Source organism: Thunnus thynnus, chromosome 3 (assembly GCF_963924715.1).
Source record: "Thunnus thynnus chromosome 3, fThuThy2.1, whole genome shotgun sequence".
Lineage (NCBI taxonomy): Eukaryota > Metazoa > Chordata > Actinopteri > Scombriformes > Scombridae > Thunnus > Thunnus thynnus.
Window position 1 is genome coordinate 5,772,898 of NC_089519.1, and position 23,080 is coordinate 5,795,977.

Genomic DNA, 23,080 nt, shown 5'->3' on the forward strand with positions numbered 1-23,080 from the left:
GTGTCACTAAAGACAGGCCTTTGTGGGAATAGAGGAGAGAGGGCGAGATACAGAGGGAACAGAACATTCACGGTGTCCCTTTTAAAATACACCAACACACCATGAAATACCCTAGAAAACCTGCTGCTCTGAAGATAATCCCACAGCCTCTGGCTTACTACAAAATCATCTTTCATGTAAATGCATACTTGTATATACAGTACATATACTATGTAAATCCTTTACATATGCATACTTTAAGACAAAAAGAAGAACTCAACCAATGTTGGAAATCAAGCACAGCAACCATATGGAGTTCTGTACATTGACCGTCTCAGTCCTATCATACCTAACTACTACATCTTCTCTCCTATGTGGGTCACCTGACCTGATCACCAGCCATATGTCAGCACAGTTCAACTGCAATTTCTCTTGTAATATCTGTCAGATAGTCTACAGTATGTTGCCTTGCTGTCAGTGTGTTCCAGCCATTCCGGTTTACCTGCTGAAACCTGGCAGGTCTGACTGCCTGTTGCTTCTGTCCTGCCCAGCATGTTATGTCACACCTATTTGTTGGTCCTCACCACATTTGTGACAGTATGATCTGTCCAACATTGTCCATAGAGAAAGTGATCTGTCCTATGCCTCTATGTATGTAGCTCTACACTTATTGTCAGAGCACAGCTACGTGCTGTGTATATTATCCTCCAGACACTGGTTTGTGATGTTGCTCCCAGGGCTGGCAGAGATTTTGGCCACTGACCAGCTTTATCCTGTGGCCACAGAGTCTGTGCTCCAGGTCCTGTGTCCCTCAAAGCTTCCCCGGTGCCTTCAAATGTCTGTCCAGCACGTTCTGTGTTTCTCCGGTGCCTTCCAGTCCCTGCCTGGTGCCTCGCAGTGCTTCTTTGCCAGATCATCTATGTCGCCTTGCTGCCAAGCGTTCCAGCTACTGCTGCCCCTACTACCTGTTATGTGATCGTCTGATATGTGGCTGAAACATGTTTCTTCCTGTCTTTTGCCAATGTCCTGCCTGGCGACTGATTCAACGGATTCAGACGTGCCGTATGTTTTCTACACTATTAGTGAACAGTACAGTGAAAAGTATGCAATGGCAAAAAAAAATATATATATATTTTTTATCATACGTAGAAACAGTAAACAAGGATATATTCAGTGCCTTGCTCAAGAGCACTGGGCTGGTGTGATTGTGCTGATTATGTTAGGGTTGATTAAAAAAAGAACAAAAAAACTACTTTCTATATGGGAGGATATTTATGCAATCTACTGAAGAATCAAGAGAAATGTTTCTTTTGATTACAACCAACAAGCACACACACACACACACACACACACACACACAGGTATGACGCATCACACATAATCAGTATTTTCTTCAAAAACAAACCCAAACCCCTTTTTTTTCAAAATTACCAGCAATGTCGATTTATCTGACCTAGCATTCAAAATATATGGTAATATCTATTTGCCTGTAAGGCATGTAAAACAAAACAAGACTGTAATTAAACTACTGACCCTTCCAGCAGATACGGAAATTAAGGTCACTATGTAAAAAGTGCAAAACACAATCATGACTCCAAAAATAAAAGTACACAAGCAGCACACAAGCTGTTTTTGTCTCTCCCTCTGAGTTATTTTTTCTCTTTGTGTTTCTCCTTTTCTTGTACTCATACATTTTCTCCCACATGTTTAAGTCTTTTTGCCCCCCCCCCCGACCACTTTATTTCCTTCCAACCTCCTTCCTTTCCCTTCTCTTTTTCTCCTTCCCTTCCTCTCCAGTCATCTTTTTCTCCCATGCACCCTTCCTTTTTTCCCTCCCTCCCTCCCGCCCCACCAATCTAATTTCTCAATGTGTTGTTGTTGTTGTTAGTGTGTGGTTTATATGCAGTGTTCTGTATTTAGCTCTCTCTGGGAGTCACAATGTTCCATTTACCTCTCCCAAAATGTACTGCTGGGGGATGGCCCTGATTATGCAAAAATGTGTGTGTGTGTGTGTGTGATGTTTTTGAATAAGGCACAATACAGATGCGGGGGAGAGATGTCATCTTCATCCTTTCCTCTATGCTCCTATATCTCTTTATATCCAAAAATGAATTTTCTCAAAATTTAAATTTAAGAGAGCTTATAGCATCTTTTCCTTTTTTGGAGAGGATTACCAAAGTGTAGTCGGAGTCTTTTTGCAATGGGGACACACCAAACCCTAAGTTAACCCCAAACATCAAGCCCAGTAGGGCTAAAGCTACTTAACATTCCAAAGTTGAGCTTTCCTTTCATTTTCCAGAATGCAGATTACTACCTTTTTTGCAACCTTAACGGCTGTAATTAATAGTGCACATCGTAATCGTAAAGGCCTAAGAAAATAGTATAAATTTAAGAAAGGAATCTGTAAAATATGAAAACATACTAGCTGGCAGATGACTCAAAAAACAGGAAAAATTTGTTATCATGGTTGCAATAGCAGCAATATAAATGCCATCACACTGCACTCATGGTTAATCACATCAGCAATTAAACAGATGCTTAAACTTAGCCTAGGGTGCCCTACAACTATCCAATAAAGGCAAAACAAAGACAAGCAAATTTGATATGATATGAATGCACTAATGTACCCTGAGGTGTCCAGATTTTCCATTTTGCATTGAGGTGTTCATCCCCTCTTCTTCATCCATTATTTTCCTATATTGTGACACCCCTGAAGTACAATATCAATTACAACAACAACATTCTGGATGGCTGACAAAATAATCTCACTGAGAGGTCAATTTACTAGCTCTACTGGTGCTTTCCATCATACGGCATGATCTTCATCAGCAGATAGTTTGCACAGTTGCCCAAAGTTCCATGTTTTTGTGCACTTTAAAGACTCGTTCACACATGCTTTAAAGTTGTGCTCTACCCTTGTGTGATCTCCACAACAGCTACTAAATGGACTTTGTGGTGAGATTATTTTGTCAGCTGCTGTTTCCAAGGTCAAGAATGAACTTTTAACCTTAAATATATACTTGACAAACAAAATGTTTGTCGTAGTTTGACCGTCTTTTTGTTTACCACTTCATTACTCGTCTCAGCCTGTTCTGTCGTCTCTTATTCTTCCTATGCTGTAGCCATGCTGAAGTACTCTTATCTCCTCTGGTTATCCAGGCCCAAGGGATTTTCTTTAGTTTGTTGAGTGTGTTTGTGTCACTCTTTTTCAGTGTTTTCTTGGCTAATGAAGTGGTATCATTTTAGTGGGTCCTTGGGGTGTAACACAAAGCTATCTGTCTGTATACAGGATGTTTAGGTCACAAAATAACTGTATTTATGTCAGAGACGGTCGTGGCTTGAAGTTTTTAGTCTGTTTCATTTTCTGCATGTAATTGTTTTCTACCTGCCGCTTTCGTGTTATGCAGACCATGAGGTATACATAGCACCTGTGGAACATCAGACCAACTTTTATTCTACACACCTAATAAGAGGTTATATCAAAGTTAAAACTATCTAAACCTTCTGTCTCTCTCACAGACATTACATTTGTTTGTGCTTCTGCCCGTTTGTCACATAGTGTAACACAGTCTTGTCATTTGGTAAGGCTGCCTACAGAGAATATAGGAGCACTTGGTTTGGTGTGAGTACTTTAAAAGCAGCAGAATAGTTGTTATGTATGAATGAAAGTATATATAGTATAGTGCAAAACTGAAATTCCATGTTCCTCTCTATGGTTCTGTCTTTTGTCTCCCCGTCTCTCGACAGTATTTCTCTTCACAAAACAAGCAGTAGACTGTTGTGTCCTCGGGGAGTTTAGTGGATACTTCTGATTCGGTATCCCCCCCCCCCTTCCAAGTGCAACCACATTCCATAGTAAAAGCACGTCAACCGTCAATATCAAAATAAGAGCACGCCTGCTGTTTAGAGAATTGGAGGACAACCTGCTGTTTGCTTTCATTTAAGAAGGTAAGCTCTGCCTCTTACACACACACACACACACACACACACACACACTTACACATATCAGTACTTGCTTCCTTACAGACACAAAACATCAATATCTGGTCCATATAAAGTAAACGTAAATAACGATTTGAGAGCAAAAATATCAATACTTAGAAATATGTATACTTAGACAGGTACATACGACTCATATTATCACATAGACTCTCACGCAACAGTTGACAATCACACACACACACACACTGTTATCATATGGAGCTATTTCCCTATCTTTATTCAAGAGCGTGGTAGATCAATTTGAGAGCATAATTTATTGATTTCACGTTCAAATTTTGTAATATTGTCTCTCAAAACCCTGCCCTCGCACTCAAATAGCCTCTGCTTGCACTTAGATTTACTCTGTTTCTGCTCAAATTGTGTGCTTGCACTCAAATATAATGTTGCTTGCACAGATTTGCAGCGTTCAAGCCTCAGCTCTTCTCCTCACACTCAGGCTGCTTCTGTGCACTCGTGAAACTTCTGCTCTCAGATTTCTCCTCTGCTCTTGGATTTTTTGTGCAACAACCCTGTCAAAATCCCCCGACCAATAGAAGGCCAGGTTTAGTGTTGACCAATGAAATGATCCCTGCCTCCTTGCGAGCTTGTTCGCTTTACTTCTTAGAGCGTCCCGTACGGGCGGGTACTCTTTAACAGGGCTCATCCACTCCCGCCCTCCAGGGCTTTATAAAATGTACTTCCCTTGCTTTATTTATGACTTTAGGAATTAAAGGACGGTTCATTTATACACCAGCACCCGTGATTTTTACAATAGTAGCTGCATACAGTATTATAGTAGCCGCATGGCACAGTGCCCGCCTGTTGGTGTGCTGGAGGAGAAAACGATGTCACCTTCATCATAAACGTTGCTATGGTTACATTACGACCCGTGAGAGAAGGCGAGATGGTCGCTTGAACTTCATTTTTTATATGAAAAATTGAAGTGATAAGCATTACAAGGACCCACAGTTGTAGTTTTACTTCCTTTTGGGACCCAAAAGGAAGATTTGAGGCTTGATTGCTGCAAATCTGTGCAAGCAACATTATATTTGAGTGCAAGCACGCGATTTGAGCAGAAACAGAGTAAATCTAAGTGCAAGCAGAGGCTATTTGAGTGCGAAGGCAGGGTTTTGAGAGACAATATTACAAAATCTGGACGTGAAATCAATAAATTATGCTCTCAAATTGATATACCACGCTCTTGAATAAAGATAGGGAAATAGCTCCATATTATTACACACTGCTAAAGGTTTTAAAAGACACAAAAATATACAATGTAGTTTCTGTTCTTTCTTTGTATTGCTCTCACATTTCTTTCTTTTTCTTGTATTGGTGCTTATATTTTGTTTTTATTCTTGACATTAGAGAGTTGCAATGTAACAGAACGGAAAAATAATATGTTGCGTGATCAAGTGGTGAAGTACTAGAACTAAACTTTGAGCCTAAACAGGGGTGAGGACAGGGTTTCTGCCCACTGCTTTACTTAAACAGTGTATTTTATTTTATTTTATCTTTCAGTTACTACTCATAGACAATAACGAAGTAGAAAAGAAAAAGAAAAGTTTTTAACAGAGTGATTAGACACTCACATGATCCTGTCCTGTGATTTGTCACGTTTGTCTCAGTTGAATAATTGAAAGGTTCAAAGTCAGCCAGTAAAATGATATCTTGGATGAAAAACAGTGGGATGAAACCGATTCATATTTAACCATGCTGATGTGAGTGTAATTCTGCATTTTAGTCCCCTGGGAAATATCTACTGTATATGGTGAGAGATGCTTTCTACATGAAAATATCATCAATGTCAGCTCTCAGGTGATGAATAGTAACCTGAGAATTGACTCCAATATCTCTGACATCACTGATATGGAAATATTTATAGTCAAGTGCAGAAAAGGCTACACTGATTAGAAACAAACTAAATGAATTTCATCACATAAATCATCTGACGACCACTGTAACCTGTCCTCGCAGGACTACTCATTAGATTTGATTTGATTTCATTAGGCTGGTTTTATCTAAGGGTCTAAGGATAGATGCTGTCACATGCTGTATAGATTGTAAAGCCCCTTTGAAGCAAATTTGTGATTTTTTATTTTTTTTACTTTTAGGTTGACAGTTTTATCATCGTAATATATCATGCACAGTGAGCCGCTGTGTAAAGTTTGCAGTATGCATTGCATCTATGAGTTATTGTTTTGAGTGAAGTACTAGACGTGTTTGGGAGCTCCAATCCTGAGCTTTAGATTTCCTGATTTATGCTGCGCTTGAAAAACAAGAGGAGCTGCATCTACATGATTTCTTTTCTATACAAGTAGTCTTGATAGCTCTCGGGGGGGTTATCATGCCATGCATTTTTAATAGTGTTACTTGCTCAAAAACTTTGTGACACCTTAGCCTTTGTGCATCGCTCTCAACTGTCCAGTAAAGGACAAATATCAAATCTAAGTTTCTTTTCCACTCATAACCATTTCTACACAAACATTTGTTAATACTCCTTTTATCTCCTACCCCGACTCTCTTTCTTCTCTTCCTCTCACCTGTTTTTTCTCTTCCCTAATTACTTTTTTCTCCTCTTTTTGTTTTCCTCTTCAGCCTTCAGTCATTCTGCAACACCTCTCGACTCCTCGTGTCATTCTTCACTGTTCATAATTCACTGTTCAAAAACAAGCCGTCGAGATGCAGCGGCGAAATGCGACAGTGAAACAACGAGCGTTTGAAACAGCTGTAGTGTATTTTTAAAAACAGTCAATAAAGATTTAGTAAATAGCGAAGCTGCTGGTTTAATTACTTTATATTCATGTAATAAATATACAAATGTTAATTAGATCTGGATGAGAAATAAAGAAAAAGAAAAAAGAATTCACTTTTAAAAATGATCTGCTTATAGTGATCAATTTGACCTGGACAGACGTGATCACTATAAGCGGTTTCCACTGCACTTTATATTGTATACAGTATATATGTACATAAGTATAGTTAGTTTTTATGTCTGTGTCATGCTAAACATCTGGTCCATCCCACATCGGATTACAAGACACAGCTACTGTACCAAACATGTATTTTCCAGTAGTGTACAAATCAACTTATTTTTCTTCCAGACTGATATACCATCCATCTTCTACAGTAAATGATAAAACACCAGATGTCAGCTGGGCATATAAACATCTTTGCTTTTTAGATAAAGTGTTGTTCTTTTGTCTGAGCAAACACAGATTGGCTGAGCAGACAAGTGCTGATCTTTTCAAAATGCCTCACCAAACCCATAGTTGTTGAATAATGTGTCCATTTCTTTTGACCAAGAGCCAATGATTTGTTTATCCCTTTACTGTCAGCCTGCTTTCTTCCATATCAGGTAACTTATTTCATGACTGATAAATTTGTGCCCACCCAAAAATATCTTTTGGCACTGTTTTGCACTGATTCACTCATATTCACAAATATCTGAAAGGCCCAGAAGAATAATCAAGCACAGAACACACACATGTTCGAAAAAGCTTATAAAAAGCATATTTGTTTTATTTTACCTTCTTAAAGAAAATGTATCTTGTTAAAGACTTCTCCACTATATCAGGTAATCTACTATATCTCCATTAGCAGCGACTGAAAGACAGGGCTCCAACAAGAGGCTCCAACTCTCCAGAGAGTGACTACTGTATGAATAACATGAGTAACAGAAATAAAAAAAAACAAAACAATATATTGAATTTTACCCCTTGACCAAGTAAGTGGATTAGATCCAGCTGCATCATTTAGGATCTAATACCTTTCTTAGCAAAACAAGTACCTATCTATCAAATCTTTTTACCTAAATGAAAAACATGACAGCTGTATAGAGTATTACATTTTTCAGAAATGTACTGTCTATCAATTGTCCTTCTATCCTACTGTATCGCACCATTAATCTCTTGCTGTGCGATTGAAATCCGACTCCCCCTCCAGACACACACACACACACCCATGCAATGTGTCTGTGCGAGCGTGACACTATTAAAGTCAATCCCCCCCTTCTTACTATTCATACATATTAACACACACACACACACACACAAGCACACAAACACACAGGATTGCCCTATATAGAGTGACATAGTGTCCATGTCGCCTCTGCTGACAGGATCGATGATGATTCTGTGTATGATGAATGGAGATATGGAAGAGTGTTGGATCATATGTACTGCTATAACATGTCACATACATGACAAATAAGCTCTTAGTGATGGGAACAACATCTGATTTCTGCTCATTATTGGGGTTGGAGCATACGGTGTATACACAAACACACAGATGTGAACATTCCTCACCACAGTACTTAACAAAAGGACAATATACAGCATTTACTGAAAAGATACTGAAACAGGTGAACATGAAAACATTTAATTGGTTGAAGGATGTAAATAGTTAAGCAATGAGTATCTTTTTGAGATATAGAGGCGAACACACATTCACTCACACAGACACATGGTCTTACCCTACGGGACTGGATCTCTTTGACGTATAAAGGCAACAGGAATTCGGACACTCCCTCCAGTCTGACTCCTTCCTTGGTCACTTGCAGATTCCCCATACCGCTCTAGAAAAGGAACAAACAGAGAGAGATAGAGAGAGAGAGAGGGAGAGAGAGAGATAATCAGTGGCTGCTTGGGAAGTAAATGACGAGTCAATTGAAAACAATCAAAATCGATTTGTTCACACACAGTTTTTCGGCTTCACTGGCGAATCTACCTGGAATTGAAGCTAATTAAACTAACAAAACTAGCATAAAGACACAAAATTCTCAAAACTTTTTTTTTTTTTACTGCTGTCAGTCCCATTCACATCTCGCATTTATGAAAATGTTAAATTTATGTCACTCGTCTCATTCGGTTGGCTTCATCTTTCAAACTTGCCTTGACTATATATCACCATGAATGTCAGTAACTGACATATGCACTTTTTAAGGTCTTCATGAGTTCAGAGCTTTTAATGATCTCCAGACACCCAGTAGTACTCATTAACATTAGTCATTGATGAGCAGTGTAATATTGATGTGAGATGGGAGTATCATGTATCCACACAGGTCTGCTACACCCATAGTTAGATTCTGTTTTATAGAGAATATTCTTAACAATCTACAATGAATATATTTTTAATGTAAGCAACTGATTATTCATGCATTTATTCAACATCAAAGAGTGTCATACAATAACCATTACATTTGAAAAACACAGAAAAGACAGGCAGTAGGAGGGGCAAGGTAAGTTACACTTGATATACATGTTACAATTACTACGTTAGCATTCAGTAACAACATATTCTACACTGGCACACTGTCAAAGCCTCATGGGAACTGTAGTTTTGGAATGCTAACAAAATAATCGTCCTTTATCGTTCTCAAAATGACAAGGTGCCGACATTTTAAACAGCCATTTAGCTTATAATACAGAGAGAAAACCCAGGGAAGTCATTCCAGCTTGTCAGAGAGACCTATGAAAATAACCCCCTCTGAGAAAACCCATTGAGTTATAGAAGCTAGTGGGACAGAGGTTAGCTCAGAAAGAGGGCTGGATTTTGGTTCTTGATGGGAAGCCTCTTCAAAGAAAGGTCAATGTACTAAAATCATAAATTGCACATTTTAGGCAAAAAAAAGGAAAAACCTTTCCTAGAAGCTTTGACAGTTTTATATTTGATGACATTTAAATGGTTTTTTTAGACCCATAGTTTTGTTTTTTAGGAGGACTTACAATGTCTATAAAATATTAAGAAATTACATTTTTACCAAAAAGAATTTGGGTGATGGTGTTATGTTATATATTATATGTTATGGTAAAGGGGACATATCATGCACAAGGCTGTTTTAGCTCCTGTCTCCTTAAGGTCCCCCTCCCAAGTCCACTCTATTCTCATTGGTTAGCTTCCAGAAGCTGCCCCACTGGCTCTAAACAAACAAAGGCCATTTAAACAAACAATACTAGTCAGATTTCACTTCTTTTTCTCGTTCTTTACTCCAAATGGAAACTTCTCAAACACACACTGTACATATATGTTCAAGCCCAAACCTTGACTTGTAGGGAGCAAGTCAGAAGCCAAGTCAAAAGCCCAGGCCAAGTGTCTTAAGGTGTTCACCTCATCTTAAGACAGATTAGATCTTCCCCATATTTAAGAGTTAGTGATGGCGGGCTTCAGGCTGCTACCAACAGGTTGTCCTCTGTGTATAGCTGGGCTGCAGCACACACAGACATGGGGACGAGTCAGAGGACGACTGCCGATTAGAACCAGAACTGGAGCAATCTGCCTGCCGTCTGGAGAGAGACCCACCAAGAGCAGGCTAAGCAGAAAGCGGGAGAGTTTCTCCCGAAAACAAGCACCGAGACCTGAAGAGACATGAGAGCAGCTGCTCTCTAACAGCTACGTGTGTTTACAGCAGAGAGCAGGAGGGAGGACAGATGTCTCACTCTGCTACTCTGTGCTGCGACTCTGCTGCTGCTGCAGACACATTCAGTTTATAATTGTAGCATCCGTCATCTAACAAAGTGTTGATAACACACTTAGAGTTTTTTATTTGATGAACGTGGGTGTTGATACGATGGTGGGGGCGGTGGACAAGTAATATAATCGGTGTATGCCCGAACACTGTGTAACACCACTAACGATGACAAATAGTTGTGGTTTTGCTACAGTTTATCTAATCAACAGAGCTTCAACAAAGAGCTGGCTAGTCATATTGTACTGTAATCCTGATGTCATCAGGGTTGAAAGTATCTGGGTGTTTAACTATTCCAGAAAAAACAAAGGAAAAAATCAGCACAAACTGAAGTTGCATGCTTCACATGACAGCACCATCACCGATCAGCTGGCCGACTCTCTGTGATAAAAATGGCTTTGTGCCAGTTTGTGATCGGTTGTGCAGCATTTTACAGATTCTACACGAGTGAATGCATGAGAGACTGTTGGATCAGACTTACATGGTAAGATTAAATTCCTTTCAAACTGCCATACAGGGTATTAGGATAGTAGGGGTTCTTACAGAACAACAAGGCAGCTACTGTTCCATGTCAAATCGGTGCTTAGAGAGACAGTAAAAGGAGCACAGCAGTGCAGCAGCTGCTGTGATTGTGTGCTTGGTGAGTTTAGTGAGGCTTCTGGGTATTGTAGTAGGTGTGATGAAAATATTGGTCTGTCAGTAAAGATTATTGCTCAGCAAAGATTGAGTCACAGTCACAAACACTGATATCAGCGGGTTGTTTAGTTTAACCATCATAGCTTTTTGAGATCACCTGTAATAAACAATTGAATGGAGTTGGTTGGTTGACAGTTAAAGGAAAAACCGTGTCAGGAGGTAAGACAACTGTACTGTATGTCCAAATAAGAGTTCTGGCATATGGGATAGGACACTGTAAATAAAATCAAGATAAAAGTCTACAGAAAATATTTTTTTCTATTTAATCTATTTGATTGAAGAACATATAGAACAATATTGTGATTATACAACATTTACCAACAAAATAAAAGATATAAACAAAATGTATTCATATTGTGAGACAGTTTGCTCTAAAAATAAAAACACTTTTTGCTTGTGTTATCTTCGTTTCCATGGAAATACATGAGGTATGACTAATACTTTAAAAACAATCACTCACGTCAGTAGACTCCTATGTAATGAAGCCTAGTTAACTACTCCAGCAAATCTTAGTGACGACCTAGCAACAGAGACGACTTCTAGTCCCTGTTGAGTCAGCCAGCCAGCTTCAGCTAATGCTTCCTAGAGATTGTGGGATTTCCCAAACTGAATAAATACCACACATATAAACTTTGTTAGCTCAGTCTTGTTGTAACTAAGATATCAGCTGAAAAAAAATAATTTTCTATGGACAGATTTAGCTACTACGTCCGCAAACTTCACAGACATTATTAAGCTAGTAGTGCAGTGTCACAGACTCACCAGCAAAGCTGATGGAGGATGCCAGAGTGGAAGCTGAGATATACTCTCAACTGAAGGGGGTGCCGGGTGATGATTAAGAGTGGAAAAGGGTTTGGCTTTTAAAGTCAACCACCAGTCAATCAAGCGACAGTTGTTGTTAGCGCAATGTCACGGTCTGTTGTTCTAATGAATGGTGGAGTGATATTTTTAGTGATGAGGCTTTTTTCATTTGAACACGGCTATGTGTGTTGTCATGCCGATTTGAGCACCTTCTAAATGTCTAGTTGACCAATCAGAGTGCTTGGTCGGAACTACTATAATACAACATTTCACCCCTAGATTGAAACATCTCACTGAAACATAGAGTGCATATCCAGCGCACCCTTTTAATGATGGAGGTGTATTTTAGAACACCGGTGTTCTGCTCACACTTTGCTGTCTGCTACCACGCCGCTTATTCTGTCGCTTCCTGCTACAGCTGCCACTGCTTCTGCTGTTCATATAGTGTTTGAAAAGCCCAACCTCCACCCCAGAATCCACCTGTAGTTTTGAGTCTACTCACCCCTGGGGAAGTTAGTACCGCCACGGGGAAACATCAAGTTTAACTCAGCAGGGAGTGGGGAGCGATGAGGTAAGAACTTAGACATCAAAAAGAGTTGTCTGAACTTTCCTCGTGCTCAAAAAGTTGTTGCTCGTGTGAAACAAAGTTCTTTTTGCAGTAAAAAACCTCAAATAGTTTCAGCTTCCAACCGGAATAACTCTCCCACAGAATGTGTCGCTCAATGACAACAAATTAGTCTTGCTTCCCTGGTTCCCAGTTTTCTTTTCATGTACACAAATATTGATGAAACTGCCCGTGAAGATAGGAATTCTGTTCGAAGTGCTTCAGCGAATTATCATTAATTGTTAGGTGCAACAAACAACAAAGCCTTTCATATTGGAAATGTACTTAAGGCGCGAGAAAGAGAGAGGGGGAGTGGGAGAAAAACTATGAGGATAAGACAATGAGGGAAGCAGGAGAGGAGATGGAAGAGAAAGAAAATGAGTACAGCTAGGGAAATGCAAAACTCAGACAGAACACAATTGGTGCAAAATAGAACTGAAAACAGGCATAGTCAAGCTGCTCAAATGTGATGGAAATGCCTGTAACATTATGCAGCGGTGGAGGTGAGCCGCAGGTGTGGAGGTGTCTGTGAGCGTGGATCAGCCAGCTACACATCCAAAGACAAAAGAAATGCAAAACTCTGTATTTAAAAATGTTGTTATACTTTTCATCATTCAAACAATTTTCAAAGCAACAAGGACATTACAAAACCAGAATTAGTCTCAAATAACCAGCAGTGTGTTTCCATCCACCTGTTTTTACACACATTTTCAATTGGTGCATTAAAAAAAAAAACTGTGAAAATGTTGGAAATTTGAAAAAAAAAATTTAAAAAAACAAAATACAGGGGGAAAAAGTTTTTACTCTTGACTGGAAAAGTTGGTGCATTAATAAAAAGAAAATGCAAAAAAGACGACTTAGCAAAAGAATCATGCCATCCATGATGCACGTGACCAATAAGGGGACTGTAATGTTCCTGAAATGAATGCATATGTGCCATACTTCCATCACTTTTTCCACATGGTTTTCCATCACTTGAGGTTTGACTGGCCCTTACTAAATGTAAAACAAGTTCATCGGAAATATAAAAGTCTTACAGGAAAAAAAAGAGTTTGAGACTTTGACAGTTACAACACAAACTGTGAATCTTGAATTCCAAGAAGTAAACATTCAGACTTCTACTACTTCTAAAGGAAAAGAACAAACTCTTATTCTTGGAAATGTGTTTGAAATTTAAACAGAAAGTTTGAAATGGAATCTGTTCAGGGTAATGTCTTCCATCTGCAATCAAACTAATCTCATCATATCAGAGGCAGGCAACCTTGACAGTCTGATATGCGATTTTTAACAGACGACCGATACTAACGCAATATATTTGTCTATCATCCACACACACACACACACACACTTACAAATGGGAGCATAGCAAAGCTATAAGAGTGTGTCAGATCGATAAGTTAAACCAGCCAGAGGTTTTCACTGTTGTTGTTAGATCTATAGTCATTACACTGAATATGCAGTGGAGCATAGAGCTTATTCAATAAACCATAACACAACAGGTCTGGGGAATCACAAACTCACTCACTCCCTGGCATACAGACGCACACACACACACACACACACGCAGGCAGACAGAGATCTTGCCTAACAGTATGAAGGCACACAAACAAACACTAGAATATACCTGCATATACAGAAACACAGACACGAGAACGCACCGCACACATGCACCCACCGAGAGAGAGCCGCAGACATACAGAATTAGCTCAGTTCGAACAAATTCAAACTAACTACATTCCTTGCAACGCCTCTCTAATCCCCTCCTTTCTCCCTCTCTCTGTCTCTCAATTCTAAAAACATGAAGACGATGATGTTAAAATTAATCAGGTGGTTTTATTCCACCTCACTGCTCCACTGTCCAACACCGAAGCCTCGTTCTGATTGAACATGACAGCTCTCCCTCTGTCTCTCTCTCTCTGTATCTCACACACTGCTCATCTTTCTGTCTCATTTTCAATCCGGTATGCATCATTGGCATGAATGGTACATGAACAATAATGCCAAAGCCTAGAACACAATGGGAATTCATCAACAAACAGAAGAAAAATAAGTAAATCTCTCCATTCATTCATTTATCTCTCATTGTTTAGCTCTCTCACTCCCCAAAATCTGTTTGTCGAGGCTTTTCTTTGTCCTACTTCTCTCCATCCCTCTCTCCATCCATCTCAATATGAAATTAGTTTTGAAAGAACAGATCAGAGGTTGTAATGCGTCTTATAGCAGGGGCTGGTTTGTTCTTGAATTAAAGGCACACTGGTAATCACTTGGAAAGAGAGGCTCAGGGCATTTAGAATAAGAATTGGTTAGAATAAACCTTTTGATTATTCATGTTTGAAAGTTACAAACAGACCTCGATCTGATTCAGCCTCTTGGATGTTATCAGGGTAACAAATGGTAAAATAAATAGAGCATTTGAATATTTTAAATCTGTTGATGTGGCCATTGTAGTTACTGTATATGCAGCCCAGAGAAGAAGCCAGTTGGTCTCGAAGAAGCTGTTGTGTTTTAGCATATCTACATAAATACTAGCAGGACTGTTTTCATTTCTTTCATTTCATTTCATCTGTGAAAGCAGAGGCCTTGATAGTGTTTTTACTTTTACCTGTGCTTCCTGACATCTAAAAAATATAGATTTTCTTTCTTGAATCACAAACTTACTTACCATTTCTATCCAGGCTTTTCCCATTTAAATGTCAGCTGGATGATTTATCTTTTTGAACTCACTAGAGACTGTTTTACCTCCCCTATAAACTACTGCAGCCTAGCGGGCTAGTGGTCAGTCCACATTTGTTGTCAGTAATTTGTGCTCTCGATTTAATAACCTGCACTACGAACTATACATGCATGACAGTTCTTAATGCCTACATGCTTAGAGTGCTGTGTCACACATATTTAAGCCCTCACACATCTCTGCACTCCCTATGCTTGGGCGTGGATGGTCTTCTTTAACCTCCCACAGAATTAGGCACAGGCATGTTCTTAATGGGCGTTCTGACCCAAAACAGTGTTGTGGTTGTACACAGGGTTGCCAATCAAATGCAAACCACTTGCAAATTGTTGCTGTCTTTTCTATACTAATATAAAGCACAACCTCCAGTCATTAACATGATCATAGTTCAGCCTATGAATGTATAGGTTTACCTGTATGTATGGATGTACTGAAGAGGATGTTCACACACACACATACACACACACATACACACACATTCTTTTATTGTGCCTTTTCTCTTTTGCCATTTCAGTTTGTGCATTGGCACTGAATACATACTTCTGGCAATAAAGCAAAATCAACAAACAAAAACAATCAACATAATAGCAGGAGAATCAGTCAGTCTGGCGACAATAGCAACAACTAATCAGGGAACAAACTACCCTGTGCTTGGCTCTTTTTGTTTGTCTCTTTCTCTTTATCTGCGAAGTGAGACAGGTTCCATTTGCACAAAATCTACAAATGTTTGCTTGCAAAAGACACATCAACAAATCCCAACACAGTGATAATGACTATAGACACAATGGTTTCATTATTACACGATGAACTGCACTCTCCTGCCTCCTCCCTTTCTCGTCTTCACATCAACACATACGTATGTGGGTTTATGTTCATACAGTCATCTTCTGCATGTCTGTTCCACCATGTTTGTACACATTTGTTTACGGTCTTTGGATTGAGGTGTGTGTGTAAGAGATATATTATGTGTCTGTGTAAACATTGAAGAAATCAATACTTAAAAATTAATATAGCCTTTGAGTAATTTTTTAAATATATGCAAAAAGACATTTGTCAAATCTGAACAGAATTAGTCAACAAGAAAGTAATTACTGCACACACTTGATGCTTAGAACAACAAACTGCCTCTTGAAGGGTTTAGGAGTTAGTCCAAGCAGTCATCAGTGTCAGCTGGTGGACAGCCCTGCTCTCTCAAACTTCTAAATAATCATTATTGTGCCTTTTCTGTAAATCTACTACAATAGAATACTGCAAATACTTCAGTTATCAACAACAGGGTTTCCCATACATTCATCTGTATGTATGTGGCATCCCGCCACAATATCAACACTGACCGCCACATATTGACTTTCTATTTTTTTTTTACTATTTAAAATGGGTAAAATCTTATTCATAGTAGAGCTGCTTACAGTGCATTGGTTCGCTCAGGACCCTTGCCCTGCTCTCTCTCTCTCTCTCTCTCTCTCTCTCTCTGTCTCTCACAAACACATCGACAACGCCCCTCCTCTCCGTGTGCACTCTGATTCAAAACTTGATCATATGCCTTAGGAATGATTGTTGTATTACCAATACTTAGTTGGACAGCTACTGTTATAAACTACAGTGTCAGACTCTGTTTGTATGCAATGTTCAAAGACATTAGGAGAACCTTCCTGGTGCGCTGGATGTGGACACTTACAAAAATGCAAGCATGTAAGCATGCAGATGTAGCATGCAGATGTAGTATGATCCCCCCCACACGACAATACAAACACCTACAGACCCTTTTTATGATCATTGCAGAGCACTGTAGAAGAAAACAAATTGACTGGAACATATAAATTATGGACCATGTTCCTTCTTGTCCATATGTGGCAGTCATTTTCTATTCCCTCCAATTTCATTGTATCTTGCTCTCCCACATCTCAGCCCATATTGAAAAGAACCTGAGGGAGGCTTTCAGAATCAATAAACCCTCAAAAACAAAAGACCTCAAGGTTAAGGTTTGAACACACTAATGCTACTTACTTTAGAGCGTGAGAGAGAGAGCGGTGAAAAGCAAATAGACAGGTGGTGCAAGACGCGCTACCACAGGTGAAGACTCTTCCTCGACACTGCATTAGCTGCGGTTTGGACTAATGAAGTGCCTTCTTGGAAAATAGAAACACTCATGAACAGCAGGTTCTCTGGTAGCAACAACATTATTTTGAACAATATAAAAGAAATCCATCAGAAAAAACAAATACTCATTCATGAAAGCACCACCAGCACTTCACACCATTGAAAACAATGGAAGTAAATAGCATTGGGGTGGTGGTACAGCAGGAAAACCTTACGTTTGAAAATCTCAATGACAAAGTAACAAGCAAGATGAAGTATTCACAATACTTTCATTTTTAACCCTTGGTGCCATTTGCGTTTGTGTGATAGAACAACAATTTATTTAGTTGACTTGGTTTGTTTTTTCAAAGTTCAGAGTGGCTGCAGCTTTGAAATTGCTCCAAATATTAGAACAGGGATGAAACTTCCAGTTCAGCATCTCTCTGAACATTCAACTCTTCCTCATCATTTGATTCAGTCTCATCAGTTCAATAACAATTTTAATTATTGTTCTATGTTGTCTTCTGTTTCTGACACTTCTTCTTCTTCATCAGTGTCTTGATCAAGAATTCAGTCACTTCCAGAGTTACTCGTGTACTCGTTGTGCTGTCACAGAATGAAATGTGAGGATGCAAAAACACTCACATATGACGGTCAGAGCTCTGTGAATGAATAGTCCAGTGTGTTGAGTGACAAAGTGTGTGTGTATGTATTGTTTAGAAGTGTGAGAATAGATGGTCTAATGCTTTGACGTGGTTCCCGCAGGACGACTGTGTGTTTCTGTGTATGTGATGCAGGAAGACTTTACCTTGAATAGATCTCCTGTGGTTGGTCAATAAAAAAACAAATATTGATTGAAAATATAACTCAACCTCGCTTCCAAAGGTGGGTACAAGAACTGATTTATACATCTGGAGAAACTTTGTTTAACAACTATCCATATACCATGAACTCCAGAACGACTAATGGGAGCATTTTCTAATCAAGTGCCTCTAACAGCAGTATTCGGTAGAACGACATCATTTATCTGTGCTTTCCAAAACGGTTAGGGAAAGATCATGGTTTAGGTTAAAATGAAAACTTGAAACCTAGTGTGGGTTAAAGTTACTACTCCCTTAAAGATAGGCAACCTTTCGTTGTCATGGCAACAGTAAACATCACGACAATCATAGTTACACGCAGTTGGGAAATGTTACACTCATGGTTGGAAACGAGAAGCGAACAGCGGTCTCCTGCAGCCAAGTCCACTGAGTTTTGCAAGTTAACCAACCCACCACCTCCCAATATGTAAACGTGTCACGTTATATAGACGTCATCTGAACTGCGCTACTTCTCCAGGTCATCGTTACTACGGCCACTCGACGGTGTCCGTCACTGAAACATAACTACAGGTTGTTTTTGGTGACCGCTATTATGACCTATTACGTCATTTTTCTCGGGAGGACAGGCTTGAAAAATCACGGGTACCTCTTCTGCAACATCTTGAGATATTAAAGATAAATGAGGGCTGACTTTTAGTTTTCTGATACCTGTTTTAAACAGAGCAGAGATGCGGAGATGACCCAGTGTCTTTGTTGTTGTTGTTGTTATATATCTTGAAGTCTTTGTTTTGTCCTTTTTCGCCTTTCTTTCTTGGTTAATCAGCACTTATTCCTGATAAGTGTATTTTGTTGCTTGAATATTGCTTCAGAACAGAATGTGTCCTTGTGTTTCAGTGTCTGCTGATATTAAAAACTAATGGCCATGAATGTTTCCATGTGTTTATTTGTCACTGGCTGACAAATCCATGAAACCTTAAAGTAAACAGTGCAAAAACAACCATATTTTTGACAGTGGAAGGTTTGAAATGAGTCAGATTTGACCAGAACATGTTAAAAAAGTGTTAAAAAAAATATTGAAATATTCTGACCATGAATTGACCTATGCTGCAAACTGGTGGGTGAGTGATGGCGAGTAAAAAAAACATTTATATAACGTCTCCAGTAAATTTATCGAAGCTAAATCACATCTAGACAGTATCCTGACAGACACATCCTAATTCTGGCTATAAAAAGTGTTTTGTGTGCATGAGTTTTGTATGCGCAAGGTCAACAGAAAGAGAGAGAGAGTGTGTGTGTGTGTGTTTGTGTGTGTGTGTACGTCCTCTTCGATGCAGTAGTTGTACAGATAATGAAGGATTCCTTCATCATTGTGTGGTTAACTGGCAAAATGTCCCATTAGATGAAAGCATACCATATGCAAGGTTATATACACAGAACATCCACACCAATCATATACAAAGTACTGACATGTTTATCACCATGACTTCTAAGTGTCCATACGAACACACACACACACACACACACACACACACACACACACACACACACACACACACACACACGTCCCTGTGGTGATGGATAGACTAAGAAAGTATTTTGCAGGCACTTGTAATATTCAGGACTGTTGTAATTTTTCATACAACCTTTTATGTCAGCCAGCAGACCCAGAGAGAGAGAGAGAGAGAGTGAGAGAGAGAGTGAGAGAGAGAGAGAGAGAGAGAGAGAGAGAGAGAGAGAGAGAGTGTCACCTTTGCCTTGGGAAAACAGCTGAGAAAATGGCTGAAGGGATGCACAAATTAGGAAACTCAGAGAGCGCTTTAGTTGTCCTTTGCCTTTTTGGCCATTTAGAGACACCATAGGTGGGTCATGGTTGAGGAAATGACTTTGTGTAGCTTTTTTTGTAACTTTTTCAAAAGCTAATGGGTTTAGCTTGGTCCTTGAGACCACTTTCATGTTGAATTATTAGTGTACAAAATTTAGCGCAATTAAAATAGAATTGGAGAGGTGTTTTTAAGAATTTACCATATCAAGTGTAGAGTCATTTAACATCTTGGGATCATGTTGGAAGTTGTGTGTTTTTGTAGATCCATACATAAATAAAATCTAATCCATGTAATTTTAACTAAACAATTGATTAATTAAAGCTAGTGTCACCACATAATATTACATATATAATAAAATGAGTTACTGTACTTAAATTATAGTGATTTTTATTTGAACTATGTGATAATTATGAAACAAGATCATCATTATTGCATGATATTGGAATTAAAGAAATGTCATTACACAACTTCCAAATACATGTGAACATAGACATAAAACATTAACCTTTATGTTTACCTGTATGATTTTTACATGCTTCATTAATTTGTAGTTTGCTATGATGACATGAACACAAGGTATAGTTACATGCCATTTTGCAAAGTCCACTTTGAACTGCTTGCTGCACCACTTACCATTCAGAAATGACTTTGATACGCAGAATGGGGAGTGACTTGAATTAGCTCATACTGGAAATTTCAACCTCATACTGCAAGTCCCCAAAATCCATTATAGAGGCAACCACCTTATTGAAATTATTGATGGTTTCACAGGAGGCAGTTTACTCAGAAAGTCAAGGTACCTTAACGGCTCCCTCAGGGCTGTATGCCAACAGCTAGAGCATGTATAGCATATTTTTCTTTATCTCTCTCTCTCTCTCTCACTCTCTCCTCTCCTCTCTCTTCCACTACGCTTCTTATCTTTTTCCTTGCTCTTTTCTGAAATTGCACAACTTCTTCGATCTTCTGGTGCTCTGGCATGGCACTAACGCTGCTCATGTTGGATTAAGGAATGGAATCCAATTCAGTTAAACCATTTTTAAAACAGGCATGGTATGTTGTGGTATTTCAGGCAGCCAAAGTCATTTCATGTACCAGGAATTTAAGGTGGGTTTAAAAAAAAAAAAGTTTTCTAAGCTAGAATAGACCAGAGAAAAAGTTGTTATATTTCTTTATCTTCTTTTCTTAAATAGTGCCCTTGGAAAAACCAGGCCTTTATTTGAAACAGGTTACTATTAAGAGACATGCTTTTATTTCTAATTAACCCTGTTTTAAAAGTAAGTTCTGTATATTCTGAGACTGTCCGCCCAAGGAAAATGACAGAAGTGCCCCAAAACAGCAAATGTTTATGCTCAAGTGACAAAGTCCTCTAGCTGTTGTAAGAATTATGACACTTGTCCATGGAGAGCAAAGTAAGAAGTTGGATGATATCATCATAGAGCCGCAAAGTCCACAGATGGAGGAGATTAGTGTGGATGAATGGGTGAACAAAACATTGATTCCTGTTTCTAGCCAACAGTCAGCTTTGGTTTATTTTAACCATGACTGCAGTAGTTTCCTGACCATAAGTACGTGGTTATTATTGTAACCATGACAATGGCATAACCTTAACTAAATAAGTATTTTAGCCCAAAGCATGATCTTTCCCTAACCTTAACCAAGTTTCCCATATGCTGTGTTAAATGTTCACATTAAAACTCTTCTGGCAGTTCAAGGAGTGGAATTGTTTGACCTCCCTATGTGACTTTTTTGTGAAATATCCACAGGAAGTTTCAAGTTTCATTAACAGCAGCCTAACAGAAAAATATTACTACTACTGAGCGGTGTAATATATGTAATTGCATATCATGCTGCATTTACCATTACAGAGCTGCAAATGGCTCACTAAAAAGAATATAGTTGCCACTATAGTTGGGGAAGTTGCGGAACAGCAAAAACTAAATCTGCAACAAAAAAGAAATGTTAAAAAACATGGTCTGTGATCAGCCTCTATTTATCAGATCAAATAAGGTTAACATTTCATCAAGAGGACTTGTGCTGAACCAGAACTTGACCCCACTGGGAACAGAGCAGGACTAACACATTTCCTGTCTAAATGAGTAAAGATGCATATTACAGCTTTAATGCAGGTTGAGTACTCTGCAATGACATTAATTAAACTCACCAAAAAGTATTGTCTGACATTATTCACCTCAAATCTACCATTAGGCCGCCATTAGGATACAGGTTCTGAGTGCGGTTATGGTAATAGTAGTGAAATATGAAGCAATAGTAAGAAAGACAATAAAGCATACACTGTTTGTTAACAGTCACTTTTCTGCACACATGGTACCTTCATCTAGAGCTTTTGATGGATGGACATCCAAGGTTAAACAATAAGTAGCTTCTGTAAAATCCATAAATAGATTAGGTCAACAGTCATTTCTTTGCACTCAGACACACATAAACTCTAATGGACCAGTTATGTGAATACATTTTGTACTTAATATTACTTGAGTTTATGTGTTTCTATTTGTATTTCTATGCAAATACCGCTGACACAGGCACTCCCTTAGGAATTTCTGCCTGTGGGTTACCAGGTTTCACCAAAGCCTGATTATATTCACCTCTGTGCACTCCATATAATCAAGAGTGTATGTGTCTCTGCACTCGGGTCCTCATCTTTTACAGTTAAACTAATTAAAATTGTGGATATGGTTAGGGTTAGGATTAGGGTTAATGTTGCTATACATGGCTTATTTTTGTTCAGGACATTTGGAGTTACGTCTCCATTTGTAACTGAAGTTTCAGTAAAAACGACGTAGCTACAAGTGGTGAGATCGAACGCGTCAGCTATCCCAGGAGGACGGATATTAACCTTTCTAAAGCACTGGACTGTGCTTTGTGTTTGACCGTAGCTCTACACGAACAGGCAGCCGTTAGTGTCCACAAACAGAACAGTCACTTGTCTCTAATGTAGAAGCCAACACCTGCGTCCCGAATCACCTCTGACTGACAAATGACAGCAGAGCATTTCCTGCTGCCTCGCTCGCTATACACAAGCCACTCACCCACATAAATCACACACAAAATCACAAAGGAACAAGTTGACAAGTGCAGTTAACATCA

The 23,080-nt window shown here is 39.0% G+C and overlaps 1 protein-coding gene across 5 annotated transcripts in view; it reads right to left on the reverse strand.

Moving 5' to 3' along the window:
• LOC137176234 (zeta-sarcoglycan) overlaps positions 1–23,080 on the reverse strand; it is a 366,313-nt gene that overhangs the window by 99,358 nt on the left and 243,875 nt on the right. For all 5 annotated transcript variants that reach the window (XM_067582401.1, XM_067582435.1, XM_067582409.1 and 2 more), the window contains one exon: positions 8,432–8,533. In XM_067582401.1, coding sequence (XP_067438502.1) covers positions 8,432–8,533 — 102 coding nt within the window. The remainder of the gene's footprint in view (positions 1–8,431; positions 8,534–23,080) is intronic.